This window comes from Colossoma macropomum, unplaced genomic scaffold, assembly GCF_904425465.1.
Source record: "Colossoma macropomum unplaced genomic scaffold, Colossoma_macropomum, whole genome shotgun sequence".
In the NCBI taxonomy this organism is placed as follows: domain Eukaryota; kingdom Metazoa; phylum Chordata; class Actinopteri; order Characiformes; family Serrasalmidae; genus Colossoma; species Colossoma macropomum.
In genome coordinates this window covers 36,812,991-36,827,435 of record NW_023494790.1, presented here as the reverse complement: position 1 = coordinate 36,827,435, position 14,445 = coordinate 36,812,991, and the positions used below count along the sequence as shown (strand labels likewise).

At 39.9% G+C, this 14,445-nt stretch overlaps 1 protein-coding gene across 1 annotated transcript; it reads left to right on the top strand.

Annotated features, from left to right (window-relative positions):
* The first annotated feature begins 4,190 nt into the window (after positions 1 to 4,190).
* LOC118808902 (carbonic anhydrase 4-like) lies at positions 4,191 to 13,801 on the top strand. Its single transcript, XM_036571784.1, has 9 exons — positions 4,191 to 4,228; positions 5,083 to 5,155; positions 5,288 to 5,314; positions 5,505 to 5,678; positions 6,886 to 7,037; positions 7,128 to 7,220; positions 9,402 to 9,474; positions 12,125 to 12,288; positions 13,434 to 13,801. The coding sequence occupies exons 2-9, from the start codon at positions 5,083 to 5,085 to the stop codon at positions 13,617 to 13,619; spliced, it is 942 nt and encodes a 313-aa protein (XP_036427677.1). The 5' UTR covers positions 4,191 to 4,228; the 3' UTR covers positions 13,620 to 13,801.
* The last annotated feature ends 644 nt before the right edge of the window (positions 13,802 to 14,445 follow it).

Genomic DNA, 14,445 nt, shown 5'->3' with positions numbered 1-14,445 from the left:
ACTTGGCCAAGCCTATCACAATGACTGCACAGTGCCAACTGTGAAGCATGATGGAGGTAGTGTGGTGATATGGTGCTGCATGAGTTCAGCAGGTGTAGGAGGGTGACCTATACAGATTCACCACAATACTGAAGGAAAAGATTATTCTGCTCTCGAGACACTTGGCAGGAAAGTAATTTTTAAACATGACAATGATCCTAAACACACTGCGAAAAGCACGCAAGGTAAAGTGAAAACCATCACCTGGCCACCTGACCTGAATTCTACAGAACTATTAGTTACCTACTACCTACTAATACCCCAATCCCATGACAGACCCTGGCTTTTGAACTTTATGCTGGTAACAATCTGGATAGTCCTTTTCTTTCTTGGCCCAGAGAAGACAATATCCATTACTTCCGTAAACGATCTGAAAGGTTAACTCATCAGACCACAGTACTGCAATTCTATCGAACATCTTTGGAGAATCTTAACATGGAAAGTAGAGCAAACGAGAACTTAAAAGAATCTTTATGAAGAATGGCTGACTATCTCTCCACGAGCTTGCGATACGTTGGTTTCATGTATTCAAAGAAGGTTTGAACAACAAAGGTGGACATAAAAAATATTAGAAAACAAATGAAATCCCAGTAGTGAAGCATGTACTGACTTTTGTTGCAGTTCCTTTTAATGAATTCATTCATTACAGTTTAATTCGTCAAACAGTTCTGTGTTTTTGTATTAATTTGTTTTCATCATTTATCTTCTTTAAACAAAAACAGATGAAGTTGTATTGAACGGAAACAGTTCAAAAATTCACATTTACTAATACTGAAAATGAGTATACCCACTTTGGTTGCATGCTATACACGGTTTAACTAGATTGAATGTTGGGTCTATATCACATCTATTGTTACATTGAGAACGATAGGTGTATTTCTGTAGTATGGACTTTCATTCTTGGCAGTTCTTCTGTTTTCCTAACAATCACTGAAACTTGAGCAGAAACAGATATCTGTGCTGCCACTTCATGCACATCAGCCACCGCAGAGAAACTATCCTTGATGAAGTCTCCTGTAGAACATGGCTGCGATCAAATAACTAGGTCATGTTGCAAAACAACACCTTATCCTAAGAGCAGGTAAACATTCACATATATCAGTCCTCCTCCGGTGACGACCAGAGGAGGATGGGTTCTTCTTTTGAGTCTTAGTTCCTCTTAAGGTTTCTTCCTGTTGCTCTTAGGGAGACTTTCCTTGCCACTGTTACCATTGGCGATGCTCATGGGGGGCCTGGACCTGGATTTTTCTGTAAAGCTGTTTGGTGACAATGACTACTGTAAAAAGTGCTATATAAATAAACTTTAAATTGACTGGACTATCGCATCACATCACAAAGCCTTCAGGATCTCTACACAGGAAAGGTGAAGTCTGCAGGTCAAGTTAAAACGTAAACAAACTAGGTCTATTAGCTAATAGCTGGAGACTTCTTATTGGAAACTGGGGGCATCTTATCGACATCCCACACCATGACAGATGCTGACTTTTGAACTTTACACTGGTAACAATCTGGATGGTCCTTTACATCATATGTGTCAGGCTCCAGTCCTTGCGGGCCAAAACACTGCAGACTTCAGTATCATTAAACACACCTAATTTAGCTCATCAGCTAATTAGCAAGGACTTTGTCAATTGAATTCAGAGTGTTAGATGAGGGTAAATGCTAATCTCTGCAGCACTTTGGCCCAAGGTCCCAAATTTGACTGTTTTACATCATCCAACATGCATTATTTCCATAAACAATCTGTAAGGTTGACTCCAGATATGCTGGACATTTTTATTCTGTTTTTATTTTTAAATATTCAGTTAGGGGGTGCTGACATTTTAAGCAGCGTGTATGTCCAATGACATCATGCAAAATGATCTGTCAAACAGAACATGTCATATAGTGCAATAATGAGGCGGAAGATGTCGATGGCACACCAAACCACTGCTGCACATCATCACTCTGCTCTCAAAACAATATTAGGCCACTAGCTAAGATTCTCTTTGCACCTCAACCAGTGTGTTTGAGCCCCCAAAGCACCCAGTTCTTGGCTCACTGTAATGAAAACACAGCAGACACTTATTACAGTGATACTGCAGATTTTGAAAATATAAAAATGCACACTCCACTCAAGCAAAAATGGGTCTTTACTACGCTCAAATTAATTAAAAGTTCAGGACGTGTTATTAATATTATTTTTAACAGTTGCCATCCTGAATTTAAGGTGTGCTCAGCACCCCCACTTCCTGTGTCCCTGGTTGAATCATCAGACCACGTTTCCACTGTGCACCAGTCCATTTTAGATGAGCTTGAGCCCAGAGAAGTCAGCAGTGTTTCTGGATGTGGTGACATATGGCTTCCACTGTGCCTAACACAGTCTTACATTTTTGATTGCAGTGACGAGCGGCGTTTGACAACAGTTAGTCATCTGATCGATGGTCACAAGCGTTCAGGTGTGGGTTTCAACCTTGCCTTTCATGCATAGAGATGTTTTCTGAATACCTGAATCTTTTGAAGATATTCTGCACAGAGAATGAAACACCTAAAATGCTTGCAATTTGTTGATGAGGAACATTACACCTCATTCACCAACCATTCTTTCTTTTTCCAAAAAAATCCTTTTTTTTTCCTTGGATGTTCAAGCATGATTGCGTAAACTGTCTAAGGTATTTTTGAACATTTCTTTGTCTTTGTACTGTTTTTGTTTCCTGTACAAGTCAAAGCGGATTCAAAATGGCTTCTTTCTGTTTTTTTATTTGCTTTTCAAATACAGGCCCAACGTCTTTGGAAGTTTCTGGAGAAAGAATAATAAATTAATAAATAAAAAGTCATTAAAAAAAACAACATGTTTGTTCTCACATTGGGTGGGAGGGTGGTGCGCACTAAGGGAATATTTTGGTGGGCCACATCCTTGCAGGCTAACTCTGGGAACTCCGACCTGTCTGGCATTTCAAATATTTACTCTGTATGCATTTAAAAAATGCAGTTTAAATGTCTGCAAAGTGTTGGTGAAAAGCTTAAGTGCTCAGGCTGTGTATTCTGTTCTTGCAGGTATCTTGTACAAGTTCCTTCTTGGAGGCAACAGCATTGCATAAGTCAACACATTTAGTTGTACTAGTAAACACAGTCTGTAAACATTAGCCTGTTTAACAAAAGTTTCATGGTGGACAGATAAGCTGCTCCAGCTGGTTCTGACTCACATTACTAAATATCATAAATGACACCACAATTTCTTCACAATCGATTATAAAGACCACCCTTCATTAATTTAATTTCCAGTCAAAATGGCAGAAAAGTATGTTAGTTATTGATTTTCAGGAGATATTTCTGAGGAGATTAGATGTAAAACAGTCAACCTCCTTAATGAAGGGGAACATCAAAGGAAACCAAAGACTCCTGACAATCCTGAAAGACCTGGTAGACCACCACAACTGCCCCATCATAAAAACAGCACTTACAGCTTTCATCATCTTCTAAGACTGAACTTTGGATGCGTGTCTGCAGATTCTTTGAGGAACTGAAAGTGAGACTCCTGAAAAGAATGGAAGAATGAAGATAAAGAATGAAGCTAAAGAGTGACACACTGACTCACACAGCTGGTGTCATATGTAGTCATTGAGGCTTCTGTGGATTTTCCTGTTGAATGTTTTCTGCTTTTTTCCTGACATTGAAAAATGAATTTTCCAGCTGTTCTGGATGGAAATTAAATAAAAAGGTGTTCTCTGACTTTTTCCACAATAACGTACATCTACCTTGAATGCATTCAACTGGTGTCTACAATTTAGTCTCATGATACTTTTCACACTTTTATGAGTTGACAAGAAACGACTTAACGCACTATTAATTACCTCACTGAGGTGTGTTTATTGCTGGAACTCAACAAAAATGCAGACTGACCCAGGACTGGACTAAATCCCTGGTCTTACAGTAGGTAGCTACATATTAAAGAAGGACATTAAAGAAGCTGCATTACTGAAATCAGGCTAAATTAATTTTACTATAAGGTGGAGAATGTCTCCTCGCAGTGAGCGCACGTGGAATGATGTGGGTGGGTGCAGCTTGTGACTGTGATCTGATAATGAGAAAATTCCTCAGGCCTGCAGTGTCAGTGACACGCCCCCAGCCTCAGTGTATTAAAGCAGAGAACGAGTGTCATTAATAGTGATCTGCTAGACTACAGAGTGGAGAACATCTCTACACCAAGGTAAGCTCACTATCTGGAACCCACTTCATAGAGTTACACTGTTATTATCAGCAACTTAAAACCTAAATAAAATCTCCAAACCTGAATTTAATCATACAGATGTCAAACTGACTTTTTCTGTCCAGCTACTCATTTTTAATTTTGTCTTTTTTTTTCGAATAAAATTCCAGCTAATCATGTTTTTTAATTCTGACTTATTCCTTCAGATAAAAGTCCAGCTCGCCATGTTTTGATTATTGTCTCATTTGTTTTCAGACAAAAGCCCAACTAGTTATTTTTTTAATTTTGTTTCATTTTTATGTATAGTTAAAACTTTTGCCTTTTTTCAGATAAAAATCCAGAAATAATTTTCTGTTTTTTATAAAAAACAGCTAGTTATAGTTTAAAATTGTATCTTATTCTTACAAGTAAAAGCTCAGCTAGTCATTTTTAATTTTGTGAGTATTTTTGATAAAAGTTGTGCTAGTTATAATTTAACATTTTATCTTATTTTTATATATAAAAGCTCATATTTGAATTTTGTCTCATTTTTTACTGATAAAAGCCCAGCGTCATATTTTTAACTTTTTAAAATTATTTTTACAGATGAAAGTCTAGCCAGCCCTATTTTTAATTTTACAAAGTCCAACTAGTCATATTTTACATTTTTGTTATTTTTATAAATGAACCCCCAGCCAGTCATATTTTTAAGTTTTTGTATTAATTTATAGATGAACGAACAGCAAGTAATATTTTAAATTTTTCTATTAATTTTACAGATGAAAGCCCAGCTAGTCATATTTTAATATTGTGTATTAATTTTACAGATGAAGGCCCAGCTAGTCATATTTTAATATTGTGTATTAATTTTACAGATGAAAGCCCAGCTAGTCACACTTCTTGCTGCCTGTCTGCTTCCCACTGTTCTCAGTGAGGGCTCCACTGTGGGTGAGTCACGTTCAATATTTGCTATTTTCAATATTGTTTATAATAATTTGCCTCCAGTTATTTTGTTCATTATTTAAAGTTAAGATGATATTAAGTTTTCTCTTGTGTGAACTCAGCTATGATCTTTTTCAGCTTGGTGTTATCACCTGCCGTCCTGCAGTAAGTGTTTAATTTTCCATAAACAATGTTAACATGTTTTGTTCTCAGTTGTACTGACTGCACATGTGAAAGTGGTCAGTGACTGTAATCAGTGCAATCAATGTAAACTGCTCTAAGTTAGTAGCTGTGTGGGCTTAATACAAACAGGCTACTGGGTTTGTTCTCCTGTCTGATCTACTTCTTTTCACAGATGACACCACATGGCCACATACAGTAGCCCACCAATGCAACGGCACCCGTCAGTCTCCCATCAACATTGTGACTGCTGATGTCCAGGCAGATTCCAGCCTGACCGCATTCAGTTTTTCCGGGTTTAATGACAGCTCTGCACTCGTGCAAATGGAAAATGCAGATGGAAAGTCAGGTGAGGGTTTCTGCTATTGATGATCGGCCCACAGATCACTTGTGCCATTTTCATGTGGTTAAAAATTATAAAAAATATCACTGTGCCTGGTTACCTAATATAAGCTCTATTGAATCAGCTCAGACTGATGATTATGATTTTAAAAGCAGAAACAGTGCTGTGTGCAAGAGGAACCATTCAAACTCAAACCCGATGCAGCACGAATGCAGCACACTGACTAAAACTCATTATTCTATTTTAGGCTGATTCATTCAGGACATAGCGGCAGATACAGCCAATCAGAATTAAGACATGAACAGAATTATTAAACAAGAATGCAGAATTCACTGCTTTGCCAACATTTTACTCAGAGTACCACTCACATTCAGAAGGATCATAATAAGTGATCACATTCAGTGCTATCATAATAAGAGTCCCATAAAATTCTAAGTTTATAACTTTACTTGCTTTAATTGAACACCTATTTATTAAACATTACATTACATTAACACTACTACAACTAATAATAATAGTATTGACAATAATTATTATGTATTATTATTATTATAATTACTTCCACTACTAACAATAATAATTATTATTATTATTTATTTATTTAGCTAGTTATTTATTTATTATTACTACTACTACTACCACTACTACTAGTACTTGTTGTGGTTTGTGTTACTAACAAACACTGACTAAGATCAGAGCTGGTTTTAGGGGGGCCTGGCTACTTCCTGTTTCTCCCCAATCAAAAAGAGGACTGCAAAAACACCAGAGGGCGCCTGTGAGTGAGTCCTCAATGGGTGTAAACGGAGCTAAACAGCTGAAAAAAAATATTCCACTTAAAAAAAAAAGTACACTCGATAACTAGAGTATAAAAGCACTCAAAACGGCAGTGCTGAATATTTAATTTAATATTTAATTAATGCATTTTTTTCTATATAAAAATTACTACAAACTATGATTTTGCACAAAGCTCCATTCATTTCGAACTCACTCGGGAGCGCCCTCTAGTGTCTGACAAACCCAGAAGATATCATTCAGTGGCATTTCTTCTCGCTACACATTCTCTGCTAAGATGCACATAAATGAGCGTTTATGGTATGAAGTTAAAATTCATACTTGGAGAAGACCAGGTCATTTTAGTTTGAGGCCCCTGAGTTAGAGGCGACTGTCCTCTTAATGTCAGACAATAATTTCAGCTGTGTCTTTGCCTCTGCAGTGAAGGTGTCCCTGGATGACAGTAAGATGAGTGTGTCAGGAGGGGGTCTTCAAGGCCACTACAAGAGCACACAGTTCCACCTCCACTGGGGCAACGGCAGCTCTTCAGCTGGATCAGAGCACACAGTGAACGGCAAACGATATCCAATGGAGGTGAAAGAAACACTGCTGTAAAAACGCTACTGAGATTTAGAAGATCGACTAACTTCATAAACTAACTCTCTCTCTCTTTCTCTCTCTCAGCTGCACATAGTAAACATGAAGTCCACTCTTCCCAACACGACCGTCGCTCTCGAGGACCCAACAGGATTGGCTGTTCTTGGCTTCTTCATTGAAGTAAGACTTTGTTGGTTTTCTGATATTGAAAAACATTAGCTTAGCGTTAGCTCTAATATACCGAGGGAGTCCTGTGATTGGTCGTCATCACCTTATCATTTGAGACTCCCCCTGACTGTGATTGGTCCTAATCACCATGTCTTTCATTCTGAGACCTCCCTCTGACTGTGATTGGTTCTAATCACTGTGGTGTATGTTCTGAGACCTCCCCCTGACTGTGATTGGTCCTAATCACTGTGTTGTGTGTTTTGAGACCTCCCCCTGACTGTGATTGGTTCTAATCACCATGTTGTTCATTCTGAGACCTCCCCCTGACTGTGATTGGTTCTAATCACTGTGTTGTGTATTCTGAGACCTCCCCCTGACTGTGATTGGTCCTAATCACCACGTCTTTCATTCTGAGACCTCCCTCTGACTGTGATTGGTTCTAATCACCATGTTGTTCATTCTGAGACCTCCCCCTGACTGTGATTGGTCCTAATCACCATGTTGTTCATTCTGAGACCTCCCCCTGACTGTGATTGGTCCTAATCACCATGTCTTTCATTCTGAGACCTCCCTCTGACTGTGATTGGTCCTAATCACTGTGTTGTGTGTTTTGAGACCTCCCCCTGACTGTGATTGGTCCTAATCACCATGTTGTTCATTCTGAGACCTCCCCCTGACTGTGATTGGTCCTAATCACCACGTCTTTCATTCTGAGACCTCCCCTGACTGTGATGGTCTAATCACCATGTTGTTCATTCTGAGACCTCCCCCTGACTGTGATTGGTCCTAATCACCACGTCTTTCATTCTGAGACCTCCCCCTGACTGTGATTGGTCCTAATCACCACGTCTTTCATTCTGAGACCTCCCTCTGACTGTGATTGGTCCTAATCACCATGTTGTTCATTCTGAGACCTCCCCCTGACTGTGATTGGTCCTAATCACCATGTTGTTCATTCTGAGACCTCCCTCTGACTGTGATTGGTCCTAATCACCATGTTGTTCATTCTGAGACCTCCCCCTGACTGTGATTGGTCCTAATCACCATGTCTTTCATTCTGAGACCTCCCTCTGACTGTGATTGGTTCTAATCACTGTGTTGTGTGTTTTGAGACCTCCCCCTGACTGTGATTGGTTCTAATCACCATGTTGTTCATTCTGAGACCTCCCTCTGACTGTGATTGGTCCTAATCACCACGTCTTTCATTCTGAGACCTCCCTCTGACTGTGATTGGTTCTAATCACCATGTTGTTCATTCTGAGACCTCCCCCTGACTGTGATTGGTCCTAATCACCATGTTGTTCATTCTGAGACCTCCCTCTGACTGTGATTGGTCCTAATCACCATGTCTTTCATTCTGAGACCTCCCTCTGACTGTGATTGGTCCTAATCACCATGTCTTTCATTCTGAGACCTCCCTCTGACTGTGATTGGTCCTAATCATCATGTCTTTCATTCTGAGACCTCCCTCTGACTGTGATTGGTTCTAATCACTGTGGTGTGTGTTCTGAGACCTCCCTCTGACTGTGATTGGTCCTATTCACCATCTCATTCATTCTGCGACCTCTCCCTGACTGTGATTGGTCCTAATCACCATCCATTCATTCTGAGACCTCCCTCTGACTGTGACTAGTCCTAGTTACAAAAATTGTATTTTATAATAATTATAAAGTAATGCCTCAGACATCAGGCTGCATATTCATAACCATTTCATGTAATAACTTTCCATGAGTGAGCTTTTAGAGGCATTCAACTCTTTAGATGTCTATCACTACCACTGTAAAGAAATTTGAGTCTTTTTTTCTCTACAGTGAAACTTTTTACATCAAACCGCCATGATAAATTTACATCTCATCCACTGAATCACATGGAAATTAGTGCAGCTGTAAGTAGGCCAGCTACTCCAAAACCTGTTAGTGTGCCTTCATAGAGAAATAAAATAAAGTGAATGTAACAACAGTGCTGGTTTTGGCCTCTGGGCACGTGTTGCATTGTTGTTGCATTATAGAGGTTCTGTGATATGGCATGATACGTGTAATGGATACCTACATTTTTTCTTTTTGCAATTAACTGCCTGCATGAAAAATTCTAGTGAAAGATGCTGTACATTCTTATTTGATTGTTTGAATTATTAGCATAAAAATGATAAAATATCTGTGTATATATTTATTACATTTTATTGTTTATTCTTAGGCAACTAGTGACAGCGGCAAGCCGGAGAGCTGGAAGAACCTCACCTCATTCTTGTCCAGTGTTCCTAACAAAGGTACAGCTCCAGTTTTTGGTAACACTTTACTGTAGGGTACAGTTCATAAGGCTACATGACACCTACATAAGCTCGTCATGACAACTAACATAGACCTACATAAATGTTTATTAATGCTTATTCGATTAGGCATCATCTGTCATAAAGGCTACTTTACTTTCTAGCATTAATAAACATTTGTCTAGGGTTATATCAGTTGTCATGACAAGCTTTTCTAGGTGTCATGTAGCTTTATGAACTGTACCAGTTTTTTTGTTAAGTAGAATTGCATATGCACTGATACATTTGCCAAGCAGGTGTGTACCCAGCAAAATTAAATATAGTAAAAAATAAATAAATAAATAAATAAAATAAAATATTAAAAAGTGGCCAGTTTTGCTTCAGCAGGAGAAACATGGTGGTGGTAGTAGACAGCTGGGTAAAGTTCCAGAAATCTTGCTGCATTCCTGTTTTGTGGTCACTAGTCTGACCCCAGGGAGGTTCAAATTCATGTCTAGATAAAAACCAGTTAATTGGGTCCAAAATGCGACCAAAACCAAAGTGATTCATTAACGCTGCAGGCCTCGGAGGATGATTTGATTTGGCCTAACCAAAAAGTTTGTGCACGCCTAATTTAGATGACTTTCTGAGTGGCCGTTCAGCATAACGGTGACTGTACTGTACTCTTCCCTTTACATAAACTGCATCAAACAGTAATCTCACTACTCACTACTTCTGAAGCCCTATTGGAGCTGGATTAGTTTCACCAGAGGAGGTCTGGTAATGTGATTTGATTCAAACAGGATAAATTATCTCTGTAATTTCCCCTAATTACCTCAAAACAGCCTGGATTGCGGGGATGTTTACATTAGTATTATGCAACAAGCACCACACTTCCAAACAATAACAACATGTTGTACAGCTAAACAGCAAATAGACTAGCATTAGGCCAGTACAGTTGGTTCAACTTACCAAATGCTGCCCAACAGGACTCTCGTCATGAACTTGAGGATTAAGGAACTGGGTCAAATTGAACCCCGCTTTAGTGGTTAGCCTTGTATTCAGGTCACAAAAAAGAAAATAAAGGGAGGAGTGTTTCTACAAAGCTGAAGTTGGCTTCTTATTCGCCAGCTTCTTGTTTGAATTTTTCCGTTTAACCTTACATTTAAAGTGGTCACTCAAATTACAGCACATCCTCATGTAACACTAATCCAGCTTCAATAGGGCTTAAGTTACTCTCCAAATTGCAATTAAGAACTACACTATAGGGATAAAAGTATTGGGACGCACCTCTTAATCACTGAATTCAGGTGTTTCATTCAGTCTGATTGCTACAGGGGTATAAAATCAAGCACCTAGCCATGCAGCCTGACTTTACACACATCAGTGAAAGAATGGGTCGTTCTGAAGAGCTCACTGAATTCGAGCGTGGTGCTGTAATAGGATTTCCTCCCTACGCTCATCTGTGAGTGGTATTACTGAAAAGTGGAAGCATTTAGGAATCACAGCAACTCAGCCACGAAGTGTCAGACCACGTAAAGTTCTTCCACACCAAACTCACCCAGAGCGGGTCGCCGAGTGCTGAAGAGCATAGAGCATAAACGTCACCAACGCGCTGCTGATCAATAACTGCAGAGTTCAAACCTCCTCTGGCCTCAACATCAGCACAAAAACTGCGCCAGGAGCTTCATGGCAGGGTTTCCATAGCCGAGCAGCTGCACACAAGCCTTACATCACCAAGCACAATGCAGTGTGTCAGATGGAGTGGTGTAAAGCACCGCCACTGGACTCTGGAGCAGTGGAAATGTATTTTGTGGAGTGACCAATCACTCATCTGATGGACGAGTCTGGGTTTGGTGAATGCCAGGAGAATGTTACCTGCCTGACTGCACTGTGCCAGCTGTAAAGTTTGGTAGAGGAGGGATAATGATCTGGGGTTGGAAGACCCTCTTCTGTTCCAGCATGACTGAGCCCCAGTGCACAAAGCAGCTCCATAAAGGCCTGACTGGGTGAGTTTGATGTTGAAGAACTTGACTGACCCTCAGAGCCCTGACCTCAACCCCATCAGACACCTTTGGGATGAACTAGAACGGAGATTGTGAGCCAGACCCTCGTCCAACATCAGTGTCTGACCTCACAAATGCTCTTCTGGATGAATGGACAAAAATTCCCACAGACTCTCCAACATCTTGTAGAAGCTTCCCAGAAGAGCGGAAGCTGTTAGAGCTGCAAAGGGGGACCAACTCCATTAATTAATTAATCTAATTAGTCAATTTTCTCGTTGTCTTCAGGGAAAAGGGCTCATCATGAATAGGTTCTTCAGCTTGATGGAAAACACGCATAAATGTGCTACAGACGGTTCTACATAGAACCTTTTTGAAAAGGGTTCCTTATAGCACCCAAAAAGGTTCTTCTATTGTTACAAGCTTGACACCGTAACAACAGAAGAATCCTTTTGGGTGCTTTCAGCACATTCCCCATCAATCTGAAGAACGCTTTCATAATGCAAAGTACCATTTAATCATGCAAAGGGTTCTTTGTGTGTTCATGGTTCTAAATAGAACCATTTTCTTTACTAAAGAACCCTTGAAGCACCACCTTTTTTGTACCACTTTAGTCACAACAAAACAAGGAGACATTTGCTGATCAACACCTCTTGTTTTCTTTCCAGGTGACGTGGTGGACATTATGGACCAGATCTCGATGGACAGTCTGCTAGAAGGAGTGGACAGGACTAAATATTATCGCTACCTCGGCTCGCTGACCACGCCGTCCTGCGACGAAGCCGTGGTGTGGACTGTGTTCAAAGACCCCATCAAAGTCAGCCAAGATCTGGTAGGTCTGTCTGGACGACCTACAGACGAGAAACAATCAGAGATCAGAGCTTTAAAGCGATAGTTTAGCAATAAATACAGTTTTTGTTTGATATCTTTAGTTTTGCACTGGAGCTACGAGGCTAATGTAGCTACAAGTAATGGAAGCAAACATACCACCAACATGATGCTTGCCTCAAAATATGTCAAGTTTCATTGATTTTTTCAAAAATACTGCATAATTCAGTGTTTGAGGTGTAAACAGAGTGATTCAGAGAGGTTTGGTGTGAAATGGTTCAGATGTCTTTACAGTGGTGGTGATAGGAACCAGGGGTCGCCATGACTACAACACAAATATAGACATTTTATTTACTATCCAGAACCACCAGTGAATCTACAGGAGTCTTCTGAGTTTTATATGGATTGTTGATGTTATATAATGAAAAAGTAAGTTTTCTGTGGGAACTATTTTGCCTCAGAACACCCTGCATGTATCCCTCCCCCATGAATGAATTAAAAAAAAAAAATTAGGCCAAAACCTTCTCAAACGTCTCATAAAACCATTTATAACCATTTCATGTAGTAACTTTGTGAGGGAGCTTTTAGAGGTGGACGTCGGGTTCCTATCACCACCACTGTGAACAGTTCTGACTCAGTACGTTTCTCTAGAACAGAGCGTTTCACACCAAACCACTCTGAATGAGTCTGTTTACAGCTTAACCATTTAATTATGCAGAAATTTAGAAAAATCAGTGGAATCTCTGTTAAGTAATCTCCGATAGACATACTATCTATATATATATATATATATATATATATATATATATATATATATATATATATGTACGTTGCATAGCTATAAACAGCAGTAAGAGCCCTCTCAAAGCCTGATTTTTGTCTTAATTTTTTTTTTCATTTTCACGAAAACTTGCATTTTATGCTAATTGGTAGTGTATAAGCGTCCATGACTTGTTAGCCAAATTACCCTCATAGGTTCAGTGCTAAAACCAAAGAAGCAAACTTCAGGGGGGAAGGGGTCCAAAATGTTCTTCTGCACGTTGCATGCAATTACACATTTTCACCAGAGAGGTCTCCAAATCCCCAAAACTTACATAGTGTAGCTTTAAGTGTAACGAACATGCACTGATTTATTCTCTTTGTCATTAGATCAACCTCTTCAGCACCACCATGTACATCAACACAACAGCCCAGTCTCTGATCACCAGCAACTTCAGAGGAGCTCAGGAACTTAACGGCAGAGTCGTAACATCGCAGCCTTCATCAGCAACCACACCTTACCAGGCCCTGTCCCTGACCGCTGCTCTGCTGTACCACATACTGTACTGGTTATAGTTAAAACACAATGGCAGGACAGAATCGCACATCTTTTCACTGAATAGCTCAGTCATGTTCATACTATTTTTTTTTTTTTGAAGAGATAATAAAGATATAAGAGACTTTTATAAAATAAAACATCACACATTTGTTTTATTTGTATGTAAGGATGTGTATTTATTACATTTACCGTAACTTGAGTAAAGCCAATTTATTATAAATGGTGTTTTGCTGCACAGTTTGTCTCGGTCATCCTGTAGTCCTTCATCAGGGGTCACAGGACGCTGCCCACAGGACGCTGTTGGTTGGATGTTTTTGGTTCTCAGTCCAGCAGTGACACTGAGGTGTTTAAAAACTCCAGCAGCACTGCTGTGTCTGATCCACTCAGACCAGCGCAACACACACTAACACATCACCACCACGTCAGTGTTACTGCAGTGCTGAGAATGACCCACCACCCAAATAGTACCTGCTCTGTGGGGGTCCTGACCACTGAAGAACAGGGTGACAAAGTACGCAGAGAAACAGATGGACTACAGTCTGTAACTGTAGAACTACAAAGTGAACCCATGTGGTCAGTGGAGCTGATAAAGTGGACAGTGAGTGTAGAAACGAGGAGGTGGTGTTAATGAAGCGGCTGATCAGTGTAAATGCTGAAGCTGTCAACACTCACTGCATGAATTCTCTCTCCTAACTTGCCACATAACAGGGGAATGTGGATCACCTGCATCCCTGTACCTGCCTTGTGTTTAATTACATTCCACACAGCAAAACGTACAGTAGTAAAGCCCTCATCAGGGCGGCTGTGCCTGACCACCGCTTTCAGGGTGACCTCAGAGCAGCG